At 44.1% G+C, this 24,080-nt stretch overlaps 1 protein-coding gene across 1 annotated transcript; it reads right to left on the reverse strand.

The window, feature by feature from the left end:
* Positions 1-8,130: 8,130 nt before the first annotated feature.
* PIRT (phosphoinositide interacting regulator of transient receptor potential channels) lies at positions 8,131-23,658 on the reverse strand. Its single transcript, XM_060204429.1, has 2 exons — positions 23,499-23,658; positions 8,131-9,379 (listed from the first exon to the last, which is right to left on the reverse strand). The coding sequence occupies exon 2, from the start codon at positions 9,350-9,352 to the stop codon at positions 8,939-8,941; it is 414 nt and encodes a 137-aa protein (XP_060060412.1). The 5' UTR covers positions 9,353-9,379; positions 23,499-23,658; the 3' UTR covers positions 8,131-8,938.
* Between the last annotated feature and the right edge of the window lie 422 nt (positions 23,659-24,080).

A 24,080-nucleotide genomic window follows, 5' to 3' on the forward strand; every position in this document is an offset into this window, starting at 1 on the left:
TGAGGGTGGGTGTTATCTGGAATATATATATATTTGCCTCCAGGGTTATAATTGGGGCTCAGTGACTGCACTAAAAATCCACTGCTCCTAGAGGCTATTTTTTTCCCCTTTGTTGCTCTTGTTTATTGTTGTTGTAGTGATTATTGTTGTTATTGATGTCATTGTTCACCTGGGGAGCCAGGGGTTTGAACCAGGATCCTTAGTCCAGTCCTTGTGCTTCACGCCATGTGCACTTAACCTGCTGCACTACCGCCCTGCCCCTGTTATCTAGAGTTTAACACAGGTGCTGGCATCATTAGTAGATCTATGTGGCATTAATGGAAGACTGGGCTTGGATATGGGACAATGACTGCAGAGTGACTAACAGAGAAGGACCATCCAACTAGCATACAGGTCAGACAGGTATCCATACCAATTTGGTTTTAGACAGAGTAGTCAAGGGTGCTAAATGAAATAAGAGAGAAGTGATTGGAAAGAGGGGACATCGCATCTTTAACACAAGTCTTTCCTTCCTAGGGACTTCTTTTCTTTTCATTTAGGTCTCAAAGCAGGGGTCCACTTCTGAAAGGTTATTCTGTCCAACAACACCATCCTTTCCTTTCCCCACCATCCTTTCCTTTCCCCATCCTTTATATCTCACCTTCTTTCTTGACTTGAGAGGCCTTGTCACTCTCTCTCTTTTAATTTTTAATTTATCAAACAAACAGAAATTGAGAGAGAAGGGGGAGATAGAGAAGGAGAAAGAGAGACACCTGCAGTGCTGCTTCAACACCTGCAAAGCTTTCCCCCTGCAGGTGGGGTCTGGGGACTTGAACCTGGGTCCTTGCACATTGTGACATGTGTGCCTAACCTGATGAGTCACCACCCAGCCCCTGAGGTTTTGCCACTCTCTAACACCATCTTGTCCCTTTGCTGATGCTTTTATTAATGACTTGTCTGCCCCTCCTAGGGAAAAAAAGCTCCAGAAAGTAGAATTTTGTGTTTCACTCACCTTCTTCTGCCCAGAACCTAGTCATGATGCAGAGGTGCTCAGCGGTTGCTAGCTGGGTGAATGAGTAAGTGAGTGGATAAATAAGATGTTATTGTCTTTCTCAGATCATCTAAGGAAGGGTTTTGAAAGCTTTCCTGTCCCCCTACTTCCTCACATTCAGACACAACTCACAACTCTCTCTCTCTCTCTCTCTCTCTCTCTCTCTCTCTCTCTCTGGCTTCCAGGACTATTGCTGGAGCTCATTGCCAGCACTGTGAATCCACTGCTCCTGGCAGCTAGTTTTTTCCCCCCATTTTATTGGATAGGACAGAGAGAAATTGAGAGGGAGAAAAGGAGATAGAAGAGAGAGAAAGAGAGATACCTACAGACCTCCTTTGTCACTTGTGAAGCATCCCCCCCTGCAGGTGGGGTGTGGGGGCTCGAACCAGGATCCTTCCACTGGTCCTTGCGCTTAGTATTATATGTACTTTACCAGGTGTGCCACCGCCAGCCCCCCTGACACAACTCATTCTCTAGCATCCTGTCTGACCATATGAGGACCACCCCCACCTGACCAAGAGCTGGCCTTACTCCCTCATCATTCAATTGGGGTGAGCCTGAAAGTGGTTGCAATGTCCTTGACTGCTAGTTATGCAAAGTGGTGACACATAGCCCTCCAAAGTAAGCACACCCTCTCTCCCAGACAGGCAATGACTTCAGGCTCCTTAGATTCAGAGTGAATGGGTATCTGTAGAGTGCTTGGCAACTGGTCCTCAATTTACTCATTTACTAAGTCTGGTTCTTAACCTGGATTCTAGGCAAAAGTCCAATAACACACATGCACGAATTAGTCTGGGAAAAAAGCACTGTAATCATTTCAAGCATACTTCAAGAAGTGCCCTGTATACCTTTTCACAAATGTTGCATCTTTTTGTGTGAAATCAGCTATTGAAGTCCTGCCTGAAAGAGCCCAAGGTTTTACAAGCTCCACTGTAGGTCTATTCCAGTTGAGGAGTGGAGAATTGCTACATTGTGTTTGTTATCTGAAATGTTAGCCTTTTACTAGACACCAGCTATGTGGTTGGACTCCACCAACACTTTCTGTGCTCTCATCTAATCCCAGCATGGACCTAATGGAATCATTACCATCCTCATCTAGAAATGAAAATCTGAGAATTAGCTGATAGAGTCTGATTTTGGATCCAGGTCAGTCTAAGTGCCAAATCCTCTGATGATGATGTTGATGATAATAATAATTTGTTACTGCAATTGTTTTTGTTGTTGTTGTTGTTGTTGTCTCCGGGGTCATTGCTGGTGCTCGGTGCCTTTACTATGAACTGACTGCTCCTGGAGGCCATTTTTCCCATTTTGTTGCCCTTGTTGTTGTTGTTATTGTCATTGTAGTCATTGCTATTATTGTTGAATAAGAGAGAAATGGAGAGAGGAGGGGTAGACAGAGAGGGGGAGAAAAGGATAGACACCTGCAGACCTGCTTCACCAAGTGAAGGTGAAGCAACTCCCCTGCAGGTGGGTAGCTGGGAGCTCAAACCAGGATCCCTATGCCTGTCCTTGAGCTTCACGCCTTGTGCACTTAACCCACTGTGCTACTACTGCCTGGCCTCCACTATGATTGCTTTTTAGCAAATAAGTGGCTTCATTTTGAGCTCCTAAGTCTGTGTGCTGGATGTGACAGGGTCACTTGTGGAGGTGATCTGTGCAATCCCTACCCAGCCCCCTCCCAGCAAATCCAAATCCTGCCTCTGATCACACCAGTCCACAGAAAGGATAAGCCAGGGCTGCCAATGAAAGCATGCAGGCTATTGAAGCAACTCTGAACTTCAGTCTCTGATAGGTTACTTTCCTGAACCGTGTCTGTTCCTCTGAAAGAAGCACAGCTAAAGATTAGAGGGGGGATCTGACTGTGGAACAAAAAACTATGTGGAAGGTCCTACCATGATACCTGGCCTACAGGAAGAGCTCAAAAAGTTGATGTCTAGGGGCTGGGAAGGTGGCTTAGAGACATGCCTTCCATGCATGAAACCCTGGGTTCAATCCTTGGCACTGCATAAAATGACAGAACAGTATTCTGTTTTCTCTCTTAGATGAACTTTTTTTTTTGTCTCCAGGGTTATCACAGGGGCTTGGTGCCTGCGCTACAAATATGCTGCTCCTGGAGGCCATTTTTTCCCCTTTTGTTTCCCTTGTTGTTGCACAGGACAGAGAGAAATCAAGAGAGGAGAGAAAGACAGAGAAGGAAAGAGAAGGCTAGACACCTACAGACCTGCTTCACTGCTTGTGAAACGACCCCCCTGCAGGTAGGGAGCTGGGGTTTCTAACTGGGCTCCTTATGCTGGTCCGGTCCTCGCACTTCATGCCATGTGCGCTTAACCTGCTGTGCTACCACCTGATTTCCTTAATGAAATTTTTAATAATGTTTTTCAAAAGTGTAGAGTTTATTTAAAAAAATATTTATTTATTTAGCCTCCAGTGTTACTGCCAGGGCTCTGTCCCTGCACTGTGAATCCATTGCTCCTGGTGGCCATTTAATTAATGTACTTATTTTTTGATATGACAGAGAGAAATTGATAGAGGAAGGGAAGATAGAGAGGAAGATAGATAACTGCAGACCTGCTTCACCACTTGTGAAGTGACTACCCTGCAGGTGAGGAGCCTGGAGCTCAAACCGGGATCTTTGCGCTTTATACTATGTGTGCTTAATCTGGTGTGCCACCGCCCAGCCCCTATGTAAAAAATGTTTTTATTATATTTATCTATTTATTGGATAGAGGCAACCAGAAATTGTGAGGAATGGGGAGATAGAAAGAGAGAGAGACACAGAGACACCTGCAGTCCTGCTTCACCACTGGTGAAGTTTTTCCTCTGCAGGTGGGGGAACAGGGGCTTGAATCCAGGTCCTTGCACATTGAAGCATGTACACTCAACCAGGTGCACCACCACCTGGCCCCAATCTCTTATATGAAATTTTAAGAAAGTGGAAGAAGGTGTTGTTCCTGGCTGATAGCTTTTGGCTTCTTTCTTGACTGGTGTCCAGGACTGCTACTTGGCTTGTTCTCACGATGTGTACTGACCCCAGTACCCCTTCTGCCTTTACTGATGCCACCTCGAGTCTACTGCAGTGACCCTGATGCAGGCTGATAACCTACAGAGCTTTATGCTAACCAAATGGGGTAGGGACAGTAGTGTACCCCTTCCTAGCCAGACCACTTGAAGTTCAGTATTGGCTTCATATTATCTGACCTTTATGTCTCCGAGCCTCATTTCTGCCAGCTATCTAAAGGGGGTAATGATAACAATAGTTCCTCACAAAGGGATTCTGGGAAAGGACTAAATGAATTAAAGCATGGCATACTTAGATTACTTCTAGGCATTCAGAAAGTGCCCGAGAAAAGTTTGTTATCTTCATTTAAAATTTTTTTGTTATTATTTACTTTCTCTTTTGTTGCCCTTGTTATTTTATTGTTGTAGTAGTTATTATTGTTGATGTTGTCATTGTTGGATAGGACAGAGAGAAATGGAGAGAGGAGGGGAAGACAGAGATGGGGAGAGAAAGAGAGACACCTGTGAAGTGACTCCCCTGCAGGTGGGGAGCCAGGGCTTAAACTGGGATCCTTATGTTGGTCCTTGTTCCTTGACCCCGTGTTCGTTATCTTCAATCTGGTCTCTTCCTCTGCTCCCCACCCCAGTCACCATTCCAGAGTGTCTTCCCCCCTCTCCCTCTTCACAACTCCCACCTCACAGTGCTCACAGCATGCAGTCAGATTGCCCAGAAGCCTCTCTAGGTAAGTGTTCAGGCTGTCCTCTTGCACACCAGACATGCCTGGGCTCTGGGTTTTAGTTTTCTAGGCACCTCTAATCTCAGAACTAGAGGTGATGCAGGAGCAGTGGGTGTAACAGGCCATGCTGCAGGAATGGAAAAAGGAGCCAAGCACTCTTTTATTTTTTAATTATTATCTTTATTTATTTATTGAATAGAAACAGCCAGAAATTGAGGGGGAGGGAGATAGAGAGGGAGAGAGAGACATAGAGACACCTGCAGCACTGCTTCATCAGTTGTGAAGATTTCCCCCTTGCAGGTGGGTACCAGGGGCTCAAACCTGGGTTCTTGCACACTGTAACATGTGCACTCAACCAGGTGCACCGCCACCTGGCCCCACAAAGCACTGTTTACTTATGGGTCTGGGAGATAGCTCACCCAGAAGATGTTGCACTCTACTGTTCATAGGGACCTGGGCTCAAGTCCAAGATCACCACCACTTGGGAATACTATGCAGAGGGTAAGCTTCTTGAGCAGTAGAACCAAATGCTATGGTATCTCTCCTCCTCCTCCTTCTGCTTCTCTCTCTCTCTCTCTCTTTCTCTTCTTCACCTTCTGTCTGAGAAAGAAATTGTTCACCTGCTGTAGTGCAGTCATGAAGCCCTTATGGCAAAAAAAAAAAGTAAATAAATACATAGAAAAAATAAAACTACTTTCTTGTTCTTGTGCAGATATCCAACTTCATTCTCTTCCCCACCAACTAGCGAGAGCAGAAAGTTGATGCCACCATGAGTCTGCTGGAAAGTCCAGTTCAAAGGAATTTAGATATGAGATGCAAAGAAGCAGAAGAGGCTGAACCAGGGGTAAGGAGGATGGAGGGCTTGCAGTGAGAATGAGACCACAAAGGTCCTAGATTCCCTGCCTCTGCTGCTGGTCCTGTTTGGTCCGTGGGAAAACTGACTGACTGATCTTGAGATGGATATCTACCTCATTCAGATCACTGATTCATTGAGGAAAGTTATTTTCCCTTATATCTTATTTGGTCTCAATAGTGGGATGAAAAACAAACAAACAAAAGAGTCAGAGCTTCTGTTCTCTCTACCTCATGAGAATCTTAAAGTCACCAGCTCCTATGAAGCATCCAGTGAACCAGTCACTAAAACCATACGGTGGGCTGAGAGAGATAGCATAATGGTTATGCAAAAAGCCTTTCATGCCTGAGGCACCAAGGGTCCCAGATTCAATTTCCAGTACCACCAGAAACCAGAGATGAGCAGTGTTCTGGTAAAAATGAAATAAAATAAATAAATAAATAAATATTCAAAACCATACTGTTCCTTTCTCCTCAGGCAGCACAGGAGGGAGGGACACGTGGTGAAGGCAAGGGGTCACTGTAAAGGACTAAATCACTGAAGTCAACCATGGAATTCCTGATGGAGCAGAGTGAAGACAGCATTGAGCAGAATGTGATTCCATGTTCTATCAATTCCTTTCGGTCTCAGATGAAACCAAACTCATATTAGCTACAAGTGGGATAACAGAGTCTAGTTGGCCAAACGTAGAAGCTGGTTCTGTCCTCTAATCCAGGGGCATGAAAGGAGAATGTGTCAATACTTTTTTCAGACCTGTGGTATCTGAGCGGTGCTGCAGTCACTGATCAGTCACAATGATACCTCAGGCATCCTGTGGCAAAGTCCTAATGATGTGTTGCCTTGGTGTGACACTGGAATGTTTCTGGCCTTCTCTCGTATGGCGGGAGGAGGCTGGTGCCAGTACAAGATAAATGATGCTTGTAATTTTTTTTCTCATGTTTTTGTTGCAAAATGTCATAGAGGCATATAGACTATGGGCAAGTACCATTGGAGACTGCAAAGTGAGTCTAGAACTGGGATGCCCTTTAGGGTCATGGTTGTCCTTAAGCCTCCCTCCATCCACTAAGATCTACTTCTAGAAGCTAGCACCCACTGGAACCTTCCTACTGCAGCTGTATCCAGAATATATGCTTTGGGGTAGATGGACTTGGACTCAGAAAGTAAGAGTTGTTGGTGAACTAGATGGGAGTCCACTCCACTGGCACTCAGGACAGTTCCTTGTTGCCTGAGCTGCTTCCTCCTTCTGTTTTTGCATCAAGGGATGTGAAAGTGAGATCTTGGGGTCAATACTAACTCAATATTCATGTCTGAAAAGCCAGAAAGTGAGCTTCTAGCCCTGTCATACAAGACACTGGAACGACAGTGACATAATGTTTTCAACACTGCCCCCCACCATCACCCAATTGGTCCTGCCTACTTGTGTGCAGGAGACTTTGGGGTTAGAGGAAGTGGACTCAGTGTCCAATTGACACACTATGGGAGAAGCTCAGGGTCACAGGCTCTCTGCACTCTGACCTTTTAGGTGCGTGAGGCAAGGGGTGTCTAAATGATACAGATTCCTGCTCTATGAAACTCCCCATCATGTAAAGGGAAGAAACACATGCCTGACTCTGTATGTGGAACCACTGTGGAGGATGGGATTACCCAGAGGACTATAGAGAGAAAGGTTGCCATGGTGACTAGGGAGGCCAGAAGGCTGGGAGTAAAAGGAGTCAACCCCTGACAATGCAATTAGTTTCACACCTCATTATCAGAAGGACCTCTGGCCTGGCCTAAGGCCTTCTGGCTAGCTCTCTCACAGGAACACCTGCTGTTCTTTCACCGGAGGGTCTCTGGTTGCTATTAGAAGCTCCAGCCTTTGGGAGCATCCATGCCACTATGTTCTCTGTCCGGTGGCATGGTCTTTTACTTTCTGCCATAGACCCTGGAGTCACCTATGTTGTGCACCTGGAGATACTACACTAAGAAATCAAAGCAAGTTAATCTAGGGGGACTAGGAAAATTGCAGTACCGTTTCCTCATTTTATCACATTCTACCTTCTTTTCTCCACTCCCACTTTTTACACAGGCAGCTCCTTGCTGCCCAAGATGCTTTTCCTTCTCTCCCTTTGCTAGTTCTCTCTCATCTTTCCCTTTGTTCTCTTTGGATGCCACAGCTCGTAGAAACCTTTCTGCTCTCTCCCAAACTAGAGATAGAGGTTTCCTCTGTGTTACCACACCAACCACCCAACCCAGTACTCAGCACAGGGTCTTTTAATCTTTTGTTGGCTTGGCCCAATCTCTCACTTTGGGACCAGGTCTATCTTGATAGGATCCTAGGAGCCAGCCCAGAGCAGGAAGCCCAGTGCATGTCTACTTGTGGTGCATGGAGACAGACAGGGAGAGAGGAAGTCAGAATTTTCTAAAAACAATTCCATTTCTGGAAACCTACAGTCTATTCAATTGTAGATGTAGATCTTCTTGGCTGGTTCGATATGAAAGAAAGGCAATCTTAAAGCATCATTCTGCTGCCCTTCATTCTGATTTTCTAGAGGAGGGGGTGGGGGGAAAAAGGAAGTAAGGCAATGTACACTTGTCTTTAGAAAAATGGCAAGTTCAGAGGGCAGAGTTTAGAGGTGGTTAGAAGACTGAGGTGGGGTGGCACTGTTTCTGGTGGAAATAAGGTGTAACTGAGAATTAAACATCTTTAGCTGGATGACTCCTAGGACCACATGGAGAAGGCGAGGAGATAGGTCCTTTGAGAATTGATTTCCCCAAGTTGCATACTGCTCTTTGGAATGTTTGATACTTGTGGCTTGTCTTGATTCTGGATAAGCAAGTGAGTATCTTTCTCAATCAAGGGAACTGAGGCTGGTGATCCAGGTAGGTCAGAACCCTGCCTTCTCAACCTTCTATGAAGGGTCTATGTTGGTTGGCCAATGTTCTAGAAGGGTACAAGTAAGAACACTTGCTCAGGCAGTCAGGTAAACAGTAAGGCCTTCCTGGGGCATAGCCTAGCCCAAATGACTTTCTCATCATGCTCAGCAGAGAGTTGGATGAATGATGTTCAGGTGCTTGAGCAGAAAATAAGAGATAAAGAACGTATGGGCATTTCCAGGATGGAAAGAAATCGTCAGTCTAGCTGAGGTGAATCTAGAAACACTTCTGGCTGCACAGAAGGTAGAACCTGAGTTCTCCCACAGTGCCAGGAAGAGGCCTTGCCTGGAGCAGTTTAATGTCAATCTTCACAACCAAGGAGATGGAGATATCACATGTTGATGATCCGTCATCCTTCTGGGTGAAGTGGCAGAGTGGTAAGGAAAGTAGTAGGTGAAACTGCCCTCAGCAATTCAGGAAGAAGTTCTTGAGGTTCTGGAAGAAATTTGACTTCTGTCTCTGCTTCTGTTTCTTTTTGATGATGGGCACCCACACCAGGCCACACACCAGCATCATGAGTCCCAGCGACAGAAAGGCAGGGCCTACCATCTTAAGGACTTTACAGCTCATGCCTTGAATAACATCACTATAGACCAAGCAGGTGATAACCACTCCGAACAGCAGGATGGCACCACCCACAGACATGATAACTATGGGCTTGCGGTAGATTTCCCAGTTACTCCTGGGAGTGGTGGTCCAGACAGACTCACTTCTGGAACTGGTACACAGGGAGCTGGCAGTCTGGCTAGGCAATAGGTCTTTGGACTCTGGAGACTTCTCATCAACTTCCAGGGCCTTGGGGAGAGCTTCCATAGCCATGGCTCCTCAGGGCAAGGCACCTGCTACCTATAAGAGTTACAAGAAAGTGAGAAACCAAAGGATTTTACACACACACACACACACACAAACACGCACACTTCCCAACCCAGGAATCCCACATTTTTTTAATTTTAAGTTATTTATTTATTCCCTTTTGTTGTCCTTGTTGTTTTATTGTTGTAGTTATTATTGTTGTTATTGTTGTAGTTGTTGTTGGATAGGACAGAAAGAAATGGAGAGAGGAGGGGAAGACAGAGAGGGGGAGAGAAAGACAGACACCTGCAGACCAGCTTCACCGCCTGTGAAGTGGCTCCCCACCTGCAGGGGCTCAAACCAGGATGTTTATGCTGGTCCTTGCGCTTTGTGCCACAAGTGCTTAACACTCTGTGCTACTGCCTGACTCCCGAATCCCACATTTCTTCCTTTGACTTGGGATGGGAGAGCGTTCTTTCCGGAGAGTTTTTGAGAAGCCTGGCTGTTCATCTTCTTAATGGGTCTCCCTTCAAATAGAGATAGTTAGCCCCAGATATGGGAGGGGGCATTTTTTGGATACCATGTTATTAGTCCATTACAGCTTAGGATAATGTGGATGGTTTCTGGGTTGTCAGACTGACACACTTAGCTAACATTCTGCTTTGCCACATGTGCAACCCCAGGTTCAAGTCTGACCATCACCACTTTGGTTCTGTCCCCTTCTCTCTGTCTATATATATAAATATATATATGCCAATGACTCTTAAATCCCAATATTCGGAAAACTTCTACTGCGTTCCTTCTATAAATAGAAAAGTCCTTTTCTTTCAACATTTTCTACAATGGTAATTAATTAATTAATTTTCTAACATAGAGACAGAGAGAGAGAGATACCACAGCACCAAAGTTTCCCTGGGGGTCAGGCTTGAAGCTGGGTTGCAAACATGATAAAGCCCCACACTACACAACTGAGCTATTTTGACAGCCTCCTACAATGTTAATGGAAAAATAACTTCCCTGAACAATGAATTTCTCCCAGCAGCCCAGTTCTGATCCAATGGACCAGTTTTCCCACCCTTTCAAAAGCAAGCCACTTCCAATTTCTACAACAAGCAGTCATAAATTCCTCTCATTTTTTCAAGGAGAAAAAAAAACTGCAAAATGTCCTTACTTATAGAATGCAAATATTCACATTCATATATTCATCTAGAGGGAGGATATTGAATTTCTACTTTCAGAGACTTGAAAAATCTGACAAATGTGCTCACTTCCCTTTCAATCACTCCTGTGGTGTATTTGTATAACCCAAACAGTCTTTTTTTTTTTTTTTTTTTTTTTTTAGTGATCTATTCACCTGTGGTTGGCCCTATGGAAAAGAAATGTAGAGCATGTTATAAAATCCTAGTTCAGAAGTCTGTTTATTCTTTCACCTTTCATAAGTGTGTACTTTTCCATCCTCAGTGGGATTTTTTTTTTCCTTTTGGACAACCATTTCTGTTCTTTGCATTAAGGGCCCAAGAAAGAAATCTTTATTACCCAGATACTGGAGATGTGGTGATGGAGAAGTAGAGCACAGTGATTGTCAGTCCTGCTAGAGAAGAATCTGCAAGAGTGAAAAGAACTTGCTCCCACAGGAGCTGTCATCTAGGTGTTAGGTGGCCACATGTTATAAACAGGAAGTATGCAACTGGAAAAATGGCCAGTCCTAGGGGGCTGTATTTCCCAGCACTGAGAGAGAGAAGTATGGACCAAATGAACCTGAAAAAAACACCTAAGACATGTTCTTTTGAGGAGGACATTGATTTGTTAATTTATGTCTGTTTTACAAGGACAGAGGTTGAGGTCCACGAGAGATCCAGGAGTAGGGCCAAAGGACCTTCTCCTCAATCCACTTTATGTGTGACTATATTGAGATTCAGGGCTTGGTCTTTGAACTCAAAGTTTCTTGCACTAGACTGTATTTGGTCCTGATGAGTTTTGAATACTCTTCAACTTTGGGGCTTCATCCTGTAATAAAGTAACCGCTCACTGAACATAGAATGACATTGCTAATTATTCATTGATTCACTACTGAAGACATAGAACACTGTTACAAATATAAATACTTATTCAAGTTAAAGCACTTCTTTTACTCTAAACTTAAGCTCTTACTTCTTTTATTGGCATTGGTATATTGTTCATCTTATGAAATGACCATAGTGGAAGATGACTAATGGTTTTGTGGATATGTTTGCTTGCCTGGGCAAAAACTTGGTTATCCAGTGTACATGTCTGTCTGCCTAGCTACCTGCCTACCTACTTACCTACCTATCATCTATCTATTGTAATGACTCATGAAATTTCAAAGAATGGCAATGATTTATTTAGTTAACTTAGGAGAAATGGGTCCCTGGGAGAGTGAGTAGGAAGGTAGAACTTTATTTTCTAGTTAGTGACAGAAAGATAAGCTGTTTTCTTCTGTATTTTCCTTCTCCTGTTTGTCCTTCTTCTTCTTTCTCTTTCTCCTCCTCTTTTCTTTTTCTTCCTCTCTCTTAACAGGCAGGAAGCTAGAGCAACTATAAACAGAAAAGGGGTAGCAGTTCATACTGTAGAGTAAATACTATACATGGAATAGCTTTTCAGGGCAGGGTGGTGGTGCACCTGGTTGAGTGCACATGTTGCAATGTGCAAGGACCTGGGTTCAAGCCTCCATTTTCCACCTGCAGAGGGAAAGCTTTGTGAGTGGTAAAGCAGTGTGACAGGTATCTATCTCTCTCCCTTCTCTACAACCCCCTTCCTTCTTAATTTCTGGTTGTCTCTATCCAATAAATAAATAAAGTTAATTTTTTTAAGAAAATGTAAAAAACAAACAAGGAAATTGCTTTTTTCCACACTTCCAGTAAGTCACTAAACTCATCATTTATAGTGTATACCTATTGTGGAAAAATTCACTTCTTCAATATTAGAGAAACTGCTATTTGATACCAGTTTACCTCCTGTAACATGTGAGATCTTGAGCTGGTGAATTGACCTCTTTGAGCCTCATATATAAAATAAGGACAATAAAGTACTTATCTTATGAATGTGTCATGCTTATCAAGGACTATAAAACATTAACCTCATTGTGTGAGGCATTATAGATGTTCAAGAAATAGCCCGTTCTTATTATAATTACTTTCTTTCTGGGTCCCTTTTATTTTATCTATACAATTAAGTTGAGATGAGAGGTTTACAAAGATATTTTAGATGCATCTATATAGGTGATGAATCAAACCTGACTTTTGAGAATCTGGGGTTTCAAAAATGGCCAACTCCAGACAATCTCATCAATGCTTCCCAGAACTTCACCTCTCCAGAGCCCTGCCCCATTAAAGAAAGGTAGAAACAGGCTGGGGTATGGATCAGCCTGTCAAGCCAACATCCATGTTACTGGAGAAGCACTTACAGAAGCCAGAACTCTTACCTTCTGCATCCCCAAAATAATTTTGATCCATACAGTCAGCAGGGGAGAAATAGTAGGGGAAGATGACCAGAGGGCTCTGCACTCCAATTCCATCAGGATCCAGAGAGAGAAGAGGAAAAAGAGAGGGACATTTGGATGTAGTAATAGGTGTAGGTGTGACTTGGGAAGGAAGAGAAGATGGGACCTTAAAAAATGGGCAAGGGAGGGGATGTGATATGGAGCTCTGGTGGTGGGAATTATACCCCTCTTATCCTATGGTCTTGTCAGTGTTTCCATTTTATAAATAAAGAACTTTTTTTAAATGGGGAATTACATTAAAATATACACAGATAGTTACAGAAGTAATAGTTCACCCATATCTGCAACCTTAGGGGGGAACTGCTGTAGTTTACACTGGAGGGACTGGGGATCCAGAACTCTGGTGGTGGGAATGGTGTGGAATTGTGCCCCTGTTATCCAGTAATTGTGTAAATCAGTATTAAATTACTAATTTTAAAAAAAGGTTAACCTTAAAAAACAAAGGAAAGAAAGAAAGAAAATGGCCAACTCAGGGACAGTTGGGATATTATAGCATTTTATTAAAGTTCTACAAATGCCTCTTTTTTCCCCTCATGTGCCAGAGTTTTGAACAGTGGCTCTGTTGACCCATAGAACCTGGTGGCTCTTGGTTATCGGGACCTATCCTGCATATCGTGGGATATTGAATAACATCTCAATACTCTTCTCAGCAGATGCCAGTAACACATCTTCCCATACCTCTCATCTTGATAAACAAAAATGGAGGCAAACAATACCAAGTATCTCCAGGGGGTAAGATCAATATGGTGGTGAGCTGCTGCTCCAGGCTGACCTTTTGCTCTGTCTAAACTTACAAATTGTCTCCAAACAAAGACTGCAATTACTCACCTTCTACCCCAACAGTGTCCCAGCTCACCCTGCCTGATGCTTGGCAGGTACTCACAGGACTTGGCCCAGTGCCACAGCTCTATAAGGGGAACGGTGAATTGGGGGGCTGTGCCAGTAAGAAGCAGCATTTTTTTAGGTTTGGGCTAAGTTTTAGAGGGAAGAATTCTTTTTTATATCTCAGAGGGTCCTTACCTCAAAGAGTAGATTGAATTGTTCACCTACAACCTCAGAATGTGATCTTATTTGGAATAGGGGTTGTGGTAGTTGTTAGCAAGATAACTATCTCTAAATAATGTCATTTTCCAGTAATATGGGCTTTAAACCTAGTAATGAGTAATCAGAAAGGAGAGCAACGTTAATACATAGACAAGGTAGAGGCTGAGACAGGAAGCAGTAACTCCCTTTGCCCAGCTATTCAAGTATTGTCAGTAGCTGTCAGAAATGAAGACAAAGGCATAGAACAGAGTCTCCCTCAGAAGGGAATAAATGCTGACACTGTGACTTTAGACATCTGGCCTTCTATGCCTTTCATTAGTTTCCTAACACTCAGAGGTGGGCAGGAACCAAGGCTGGGCCTGTGGAGGAGGCAGTGAAGGCAGATGGTGCCAGGAAGTACCAGGCTTCCTGAACTAACCACAGATTTGAATACTGCCCCATCCCTCAGGATAGCGATTAGAGAAAGGAAGAAGAGACCATCCCTCCTGCAGGCTGTGCTTGGAATCCCGGGAAGCAGGTTTAGTGAGTAGAGACAAAGAAGGAGGTATAGGCTGCTGGTGGTGCCATGAAGGGTACTGACCTGAGAGACCCCCGAAGGAAAAGATGGCAACCCCACACATGGATAGTGAATTTGGGGTGTTACGAGGGGGTTGTTCTGATAATTAATAGATATAACTAAATTCAATGTGTCCTTTTCATTTGATTCTTTTTTAAATTCTTTTTTTTTATAGTCGACAGTAAATACAATAGTTTGTACATGCATAACATTTCTCAGTTTTCCACACAACAATACAACCCCCACTAGGTCCTCTGCCATCCTGTTCCAGGATGTGAACTCTCCCTTTAAATTCTTTTTAAAAATTTTATTATTTTTTATTTATTGAATAGAATAGAGAGAAGTCAAGAAGGAAGAGGGAGGTAGAGAGAGAGAGAGAGAGAGAGAGAGAGAAAGTTACCTACAGCCCAGCTTTACCACTTTAGAAGATCCCCCCCCCCCGCACATGGCGATCGGGGGCTTGAACCTGTGTCCTTGCACATTATAGCATGTGTGCTCAACCAGGTGTGCCACCACCTGGTCCCTTTTGTTGGGTTCTTACTATATCACCACCATATTTTTGTATGCATGCAATGTTTATAATAAATAAGATTGACTGTAGAGATAACCAGGGGTCAGACAGACTCTGTATAAAAATAGAACTCTTGACTTAGAGATTTCACCCACTGCCGAGGAAGTCAGGCCTTGATCTATAGTTAGGAAACAGAAGCCTCTGGAAGTCAGATTTTCAAGTTCCAGATCACCATCTCTAGCAACCAGCCCAGCTAGCCAAAGACTGAGGGCAATTGATTTTTGACAAATGGTAAAATTCTATAGGGAAAAAGAAAGTTGTTTCAGCAAAAGTTGCTGCAACAAATAAATATTCACATGAAAATGGGGGTTGGGGGCAAACAAGCGTGAGCCTCACTTCATTAAAAAAATGAATGAATAAATAAATAAATACCAGGGGGCTGGGTGGTGGTGCACATAGTACGAAGTACAAGGACCCGCGCAAGGATCCCAGTTTGAGCCTCAGGCTCCCCACCTGCAGGAGGGGGGTGGCGTCACTTCACAAGTTGTGAAGTAGGTCTGCAAGTATCTTTCTGTCTCTCTCCCTATCTTCCCCTCCCCTCTCAGTTTCTCTCTATCCTAACCAAAAAAATTAATAAAAAATGGCCACAGCATCAGTGGATTCCTGGTACAGGCACCAAGCCCCAGCTATAACCCTGGAAAAAAAAAATAACAGTAATTTGAATTAGACCAAGGTTATAACCTGATCATAAAAGCTAAAACTATACAGCTTTTTTTTTTTTTTTAACTTTTGTCATCACTAGAACTTAATCTACTTGTGCCTACATTTTTAAATAGAAAAGAGAAAAAAAACCATAAGGATCTCAGTTCAAGCCCTCGGCTCTCCACCCTGGGGGGGGGGGGGGGTTGCATCACAAGTGGTGACCTTTCTTTCCCTTCTCTGTCTTCCGATTTCTCTTTGTCCTGTCCAACGACAGCAGCAGCAATAATAACAATACCTTTAATGACCAAAACTAGGGCAACAAGGGCAACAAAAATGGGGATAAAATGGCCTCCAAGAGCAGTGGATTCATAGTGCAGGCACCCAGCCCAGCGATAATCCTGGAGGAAAACAAAAGTAACCTTTCTCTTTTGCATAATCATTATACCGTCTCTCCAGATCTCTCTCTGTCTTTAATTTTTTTTTCCTCCAGGCTTATCACTGGGGCTGGGTGCCTGCTCTGCGAATCCACTGTCCTTGGCAGCTATTTTTATTGAACAGGACAAAGAGAAATGGAGAGAGGAGGGGAAGACAGAGAGGGGGAGAGAAAGACATCTGCAGACCTGCTTCACCACTTGCCAAGCGACTCCCCTGCAGGTGGGGAGGGAGCCAGGGACTCAAACCAGGATCCTTGAGTGGGTCCTTGCACTTGGAATTATGTGTGCTTAACTCAGTGCTCCACCACCTGGCCCCCAAGGTTAAAAAAATTTTTAAGTTTCACAATATTAAATGTTGGAGAAAATGTTAAATAACTAGAGCTCTCACACATGCTTGTGGGAATATAAAAAAGCATAATCACCGTGGAAAAAAGATTTGATAGCTTTTTTTCCTTTCTCCCTTCCTTTCCTTCCTTCCTTTCTTTTTCTCTGTCTCCCTTCCTTCCTTCCTTCCTCCCTTCCTTCCTTCCTTCCTTCCTTCCTTCCTTCCTTCCTTCCTTTCTTTCTTTTTCTTTCGACAGGACAAAAGAGACCACAGTACCAAAGCTTCATTCATTGTTGTGAGGAACAGGCTACGGCTTGGATCATGCGTATGACTCTATGCAATTACTCTATCCATGTGAGCTATTTTTCTGGCCAGATTTTTTTCGTGTCTTGCAAAGTTAAACATACACCTACCCTTTGAGCAAGCAGTTACATTCCTAACCACAGTCAGAAATTACTTAATGACTGTGCAGATAGGGCAGTGACTCCAATTGGTTCCACCAGGTAGTCTAAGTATATAGTTAGTAGGCTGTACAGCCTAGGTTTATACAGTAAGTCTATGATGTTTGCACAATAACAAAGTTACCTAACAACACATTTCTTAGAATGCATCTTGGACATAACTCAATACATGACTGTATTCATTTGCTCAAGAAAAATAGAATGAGTTCTACTCTAACAGCCTAGGGGTATGGATCAACCTGTCAACACCCATGTCCAGCAGAGAAGCAATTACAGAAGCCAGAACTCCCACCTTGTGCACCCCCAAAAGAATTTTGGTCCATACTCCCAGTAGGGGAGAAATGATAGGGGGAAGATGACCAGAGGGCTCTGAACTCTAGTTCCATCAAGACCCAGAGAGAGAAGAGGAAAAAGGGAGGAACATTTAGATGTAGTAATAGGTGTATGTGTGATCTGGAAAGGAAGAGAAGATGGGACCACAGGGGGAAAAAGGCGGGGGTGGGGGCAAATAAGCACAGATAGTTGTAGAAATAATAGTTAACCCTTATCTGCAACCTTATGAGGAGTGCCGGTACCCTCCAATGGAGGGGTTAGGGATTCAGAACTCTGCTGGTGGGAATGGTGTGGAGTTGTACCCCCGTTGTCTTGTCATTTTGTAAATAAATATTAAATCACCAATAAAATTTTAAAAAGAAGGGGGTCAGATGGGTAGTGCAGTGGGTTAAGTGCACATGGCATGAAGCACAAAGACCGGCGTATGGATCCTGGTTCAAGGCCACCCCCCCCCCCCGCCCTGTGAAGCAGGTCTGCAGGTGTCTGTCTTTCTCTCCCCCCTCTCTGTCTTCCCCTCCTCTCTTGATTTCTCTCTGTCCTATCCAACAACAATGACATCAATAACAATAATAACAACAAGAGCAACAAGGGCAACAAAAATGGGGGGAAAAATGACCTCCAGGAGCAGTGGATTTGCAGTGCTAGCACCATACCCCAGCAATAACAGAAAAAAGAAAAAAGAAAAAAGAATTCTACTCTTCGATATTTATTAATCCAAGATAAATCAAAACTATGTCTATTAAGGATATAAGTATACTACCAGCAGCTTTACTGAGAGTAGTCCAAACAAGGAAACTCAAACTCTGAGAAGAGAAGAAAACATAAATAAAGTGTGTGTTCACACATGGAATACTACTGTTCAACAATAGGGAACTAGTTTCAGATAGATACAGTACATATTCTTATGTATATGTATGTATACAGTATATATATTCATATATATATATATATAAATACGCAATGTGTACATTGAGTGGATAAATCTCAGAGATACACTAGGCGAAAGAAGTCACCTATACATATTGTATGTGTCTATCTATGTGATATGCTAGAACCTTCCAAGACCTAATCTAAGGTGACAAAATTCAAAATAGTGGGATGGAAGTCATTGGGAGTTTCTGGAGTAGATGGAAATGTATCTCATGATATTGTGGGTTAATGAAAAAAATTAATTTGTCAACATTGAACATCAAAATCTGTACAGGTCTATGCATGCAAACTATACTATAACACATGGATAAGGGTAGGGAAAATTTTTTTTTCTTTTTTCTGCTACCAGGTTTGTTGCTAGGGCTCTAAGCCTACACTATGAATCCATCACTCCCAAAGGCCATTTCTTCTTCTTTTTTTTTTTCCTTCCCATTTTTTTTTTTTTTAACCAGAGTATTCACCAGCCCTGGCTTATAGTGGTGCAGGGGATTGAACCTGGAACTTTGAAGCCTCAGGCTGAGAGTCTCTTTTTGAATAACCATTATGCTGTCTACCATGGCTACTCTTCCCAATTTTTATTAGATAGGATAGTGAGAAATTGAGAGAGAATAAGGAGATAGAGGGAGAGAAAGATAGACACCTGCAGACCTGCTTCTTTGCTTGTGAAGCATGCTCCCTGCAATTGGGGAGCAGAGGCTCGAACCTGGATCTTTGCTTGAAAAAAACCTTATTAATGATAACTGATTAGGTCAGGGTGAAGGTATAATTAATCCAGGAATCACAGAATGTTGATAATGGTTGAAACCATATGGTAACCCATGAGTTCTAGGGCAGAGTTGTGGCTAGGAAACACGTTATTCCAGAAGAGGAAAGGGAACAGTGGCCCCCAAAACAGCAAAGATAACAGAGGTTAATCTGTGAGGTAAGGGGGTTGCCTGGCTCTTAAAGGAAAGAATGATTCTGTGAAGTAGAGCACATGGAAGAGAATACAGGATGCTTCTTGAAGAGATTGGTACTTGGAGATAAGAGATAGATCATCTCTGGGCCAGGTGGTAGCACACCCGGTTGAGCGCACATGTTATAATGCACAACGACTTGGGTTTGAGTCCCTGGTCACCACCTGCAGAGGGAAAGCTTCACAAGTGGTAAATTAGGGTTGCAGGTGTCCCTCCTTCTCTATCACCCCCTTCCATCTCGATTTCTGGCTGTCTCTATCCAATAAAGATAATACCAAAAAAAAAAAAAATATATATATATTTATAAACAAAACAAAAAGAGATAGATCATTTCATCTCTGAAAATAATAACATCCTTTAAAGAAAAACAAGCTTCCAGGGGTTCCTGGATAGAGCAAAGACTGGATTTGATTAACCTATAGAATGTACACATTAGGAATAGACCAGGTCTTTCCTTCTTGCCTTCTGATGGATGGACATGGAGTTATAAACGTGATTAAGACAGTGTCTCTTTCCACAGAGCATGAGGCGGCCTAACTGCATGGTTAGGATATGGATTCTCTCAGCGGTCCCAATAATGAGGTGAAGGGACATCTCAAATGAAAGCAGAGTCATTTCCTCAACATCTAGTTTGGTGGAGGGTATAAATGATAGATGATGCTAGTTGGAGAGCCATAGTGAGTGGCCAAGCCCAGAAGGATCACACTATTTTTCCTCCAGCGGCTTCCCAAGTGTCTGAATGTGCACCACGTAATGGGACCAGCAGTTACAACAAAATAAGTCAACTATTGCCCTGGAGGAGGTTAGCTATCCCATTGTACACAGGAGACAGGAAGCCTGGAAGTTCTTCCTCCCCTGCCAGACTGATGAGGGGCTGAAGCTAGAGCTTCCTTGACTTTGTACTTTCTCCAGCAATAGCTCAGCACTTTGATGTGTCTTAGGAATCAGCAAATATTTGTTCAGTGATTAAAATGAAACAGGGGAAGTGTGGCAGGAAAGGAAGGAGCCAACTTTGTAGGGAGTTTGTAAAGGAGAGAATACGCTACCAATCTGTTTTTCCATTTCTCCTTGGGGGTTCTAAGTGGGATAGAAGAAACACAACCAGCTTTGTAGGCATAAGTCATGATTCCTGTTCCTTCATACCCAGTCGTTGTCCCTGAGACCTTCTGATCTTAGAACAAGGGTGGTGGGATGGGATTAGCTAAGGAGAAGCAGCTGTGAGAAGCAAGCTGGAACCTGAAAGCTGCCTCTCCTCCTCTGCTCTCCTTGGTTTCCAGTGAGCAGTACTGGGTGTCAGTACTTGGTGTCTACTTCTGGCTAGCTGTTAAGTCTCCAACACAGAATAAACAAGCAGTGAGCTTAGGAAAGGTCAACATTTAAAAAAAAATTTTTTTTGTATTTTATTTATTTATTGGATAGAGACAGAAATCCAGAGGGGAGGGGGTAGAGACAAAGAGAGACAGAGAGATACCTATAACCCTGTTTTACTGATTGTGAAGCTTTCCCCCTGCAGATGAGAACTGGGGGGGCTTGAACCTGGGTCCTTGAATATTACAACACATGTTCTCAACCAGGTATATCATAGCCCGGTCCTGGGAAGGTCAACACTTTTCATACAATAACAGTATTTTTTTTTTATTTGTTGGATTCATTGTGTCTAAGAACCATGCTGAGGACTTGATATTCATTGCCTCATGAAATGTTTCTAAGTTGCTGAAGAAGGTGCAGTTATCACTTCATTTTGTGGATGAGGGAACTGACGATCAGAGAGACTAAGTGACTTGTCCAACAGGGCTTAGCCAGTGAGTAGTGAGCTAGGATTGAAGGGGGAGCAGCTAACTCCAGCAGCTGAATTCAGAATCTGCCTTTCTTCACCTTTGAAGTGTTTTCTTTTAAAATAAAGACAGAGAAATTGAGAGTGAAGGGCAATAAAGAAGAAAGAGAGAGAGAGGATGAGAGAGAGAGAGAGATGGAGAACAGGTGGTGCACCTGGTTGAGCGCACATGTTACAATGTGCAAAGACCCGCGTTCAAGCCCCCGGTCCCCACCTGCAGGAGGAAAGCTTCAGGAGTGGTGAAGCAGGGCTGCAGGTGTCTCTCTGTCTCTCTTCTTCTCTATCACCCCCTTCCTCTCTCAATTTCTGTCTGTCCCTATCCAACAAATAAATAAATAAAAATTTATAAAGGAAGATTTACACAATTTCAAAAAAAAATTAATATATATATTAAAAGAAGAGAGGGGGGAAAGAGAGAGAGAAAGAGAGAGAGAGAGAGAGCATTTTGGTGCTGCTTTGCCACTCAGGGAAGCATCTCACTTGCAGATATGAACCAGATCCTTGTGCACTGTAATGTGTGTGCTCTACCAGATGTATAACTGTCCAGCCCCCTAAAGTGTCTTTATTAAATTAAAGATTAATTTATTTATTAATGAAAGAGAGAGAAGAAAAAAGAGGGAATCAGAGCATCACTCTGGCACTTGCAATACCTCTGGACCTGATAATGGAGAGTCCAAACCTATATTTACTATGTCACCTCCTGGATAGCATTTAGGATAGTTTTAATTTTCTTTGAACATTTGAGCAGGACCAGGAGAGCAACAAGGACCCAGTGACGGAGTGGACACAAAGTCACCACCACCACCATCCACAGGCAGCATGAAACACCTACTACCTCCATGACACTCTCTCCACCTGGATTGTAACTTTTCATGCACTCAGTTCAACTAAAGTAGTGCTACTGTTAATCCCATTTTATATTCAGGACGCTGAGACTCAGATCTGCCCAAGTCCAAGTCCCAGCCTTTTGCACCTTGCTTTTTCAAAGACAGAGCCCTCTCTTCCCCTCTCTCTTTTCTTCACTACCTCTTTCCTGGCATCCTGTCACCCTGACAGCTGCACATCTGCACCTGGACCCTCAGCAAATGTCACCTGCTTTAGTAAATAAGACAAGATGTCTAGCTGAATTTGAATTGCGGTGAACAATGAGACTTTTTTTTCTTAGTATGATAGTACTCCAGATATCCAGAGACATACTTAATCCCCAAAGTTACCTGTTGTTTGTCAGAAATTCAAATGTAACTGGCATCCTTGTAACACATCTGACAACCCTGATATTATAAGAGGCCCTGCAGTGGTTGGGCCTGGAGTTATCTGCCCCTTGCTTAGGTTCTCGTCCTTGATAGGAGCTGGGCTATTTTGGGAATTGCAAGGGCTCAAGGGGGGAGAGAGAGGACAGACATAATCTCAGTGGGGAGGCTGGGTCCTGACGGGACAGGGTCTACCATTGGGAATCCGCAAAATCCAAGTGTCAGAAATGACAGACTAGACTGTTTCTGTAAAACCTCTGAGCATGCATTTGCTCTCCCTGGAGAAATGTGTGTCTCGCTCTGTCCAGTGGAGTACCACCAATGCCCCCAGCCTGCTGTTGATGCCAACCACTGGTCCTCCTGAAGGAGACTTTCAGTTGGTGACGACTGTCCTTCTGATAAGGTGAGTGGGGCCCTGTGGCTGAACCTGATAAAGGAGAGGCCAGGACGTTTCTGACACCATAGCATGGCCACCTATCAGTCACCTGCTTATAGCACTTCTAGGAAGGGAAGTTCCCCAAAGGTCACACTCAGTCCAGAGAATGCTGCTCCTCTCTCTCTTCAAGTCTGTGGCCCAGCTAGTGCCTCAGTCCAGGAGTTTCCCAGTAACGAGCTGGAAAAACAGCTCAAGGAGTGGTGTTGGCATTTACTTGAAGGCACGCCCCCATGGCATCTGTTTGCTGTATTGAGCTGTGATTTTGCCCCTGTTTCTGTGGGCCTGCCTTTTTTTTTCCTCCCCTTCCTGGGATGAGGTATGTCCCAGCCAGTAAGCTGCCCCTTGTCTTCCTGGCACCTGTCCTAGGCACCTGGTACACCTGCCCAGGGAAAGGTTGGTTAGCCCCGAGGTCTGATATGGGATGTCTAGGGTCACAGTCTGGGGATGAGCTCACACCCAAGCAGTCTGGGACCTGGGGGTAGCTTTGCACTTGGTTATCCGACTTTTTTCTGCCCCAGCCTCTGTCCAGTTTGGGGAGTGTGTCTCCTGCCTCGTCATTCCTCCCAACAGCTGTCAAGGGTGTAGACTAGAGACTGAACACACAGGGCTGGAGCAGGTGGACGGCAGGGGCAGCCTCTTGCCTCCCTTGCCACTGCCCTGTCACAATGACACAGGGCAGTCGGGTCCAGCACCATGGGGCTTCATTCACTGGTTCCCAAGGCACAGCTCCCCTCCCCACTGCCCTGTGTCATTCACTCTCCCCCTGCAACTCCAGTACAGAGATTCAGCACACTCTAAAGCAAAGTGAAAGCCAGTTGTTTTTCCAGGGAAGTGAAAGGAAGGGCAGAGGGCTTAGACCCTCCTCTCCCCATCTTACTTACTTTCTTCGTGTCCTATGTCCTGAGGGAGGCTGGGGGGTGGGGGGCTGGGAGCCACACGGCTTGCACAGGGAGGAATCTGGCAGAGAGCTTCAGTTCAAGTACTTCATCCCAGTCAGAGAGAGCTTCCCTGGCCCCATCCAGTAGCCTGGTGTACAGAGAATCCCAGCCACCGAGCAGCCTCCAGCAAGGGGAGGGGGGAATGAGCTCACCAGGATATGGGCTAATGGGTTAACCCTTTGCGGGCTGCTGGCACAGGATGCAGAATGTGGCTTTGTCTCAGCTCTGCTCAGCCACTCTGAGAGGAATCTCATACAAAATTAATGAGACCTCTCTCAGGCCTGTCTTCGAGTTTGATTGGGGATGTGCATTAGGTCAGTGCCCAGGCAGGCCTGCTTCTCCAAAGCTATGTTCAGATATCAGACCACCCAGTTTCTGGTGGTGTTGACCTTGGTGATGGTGATCAGATAGCCAAGGGCTGGTGCCTCCTAGATTAGGCTCTCTTGTCCTATGTGGGCCTTGACAGTGAGATCTGATGGGACCTATTTGTTCTGGGTGTTAGGGTGAGCATGTGCAGACTGAGTT

The sequence above is a fragment of the Erinaceus europaeus genome, chromosome 12 (genome assembly GCF_950295315.1).
Source record: "Erinaceus europaeus chromosome 12, mEriEur2.1, whole genome shotgun sequence".
In the NCBI taxonomy this organism is placed as follows: Eukaryota; Metazoa; Chordata; class Mammalia; order Eulipotyphla; family Erinaceidae; genus Erinaceus; species Erinaceus europaeus.

Excerpts from the sequence above, each read along its gene's own strand:
- PIRT (XM_060204429.1), bottom strand. The coding sequence starts at position 9,352 with ATGGCTATGGAAGCTCTCCCCAAGGCCCTGGAAGTTGATGAGAAGTCT.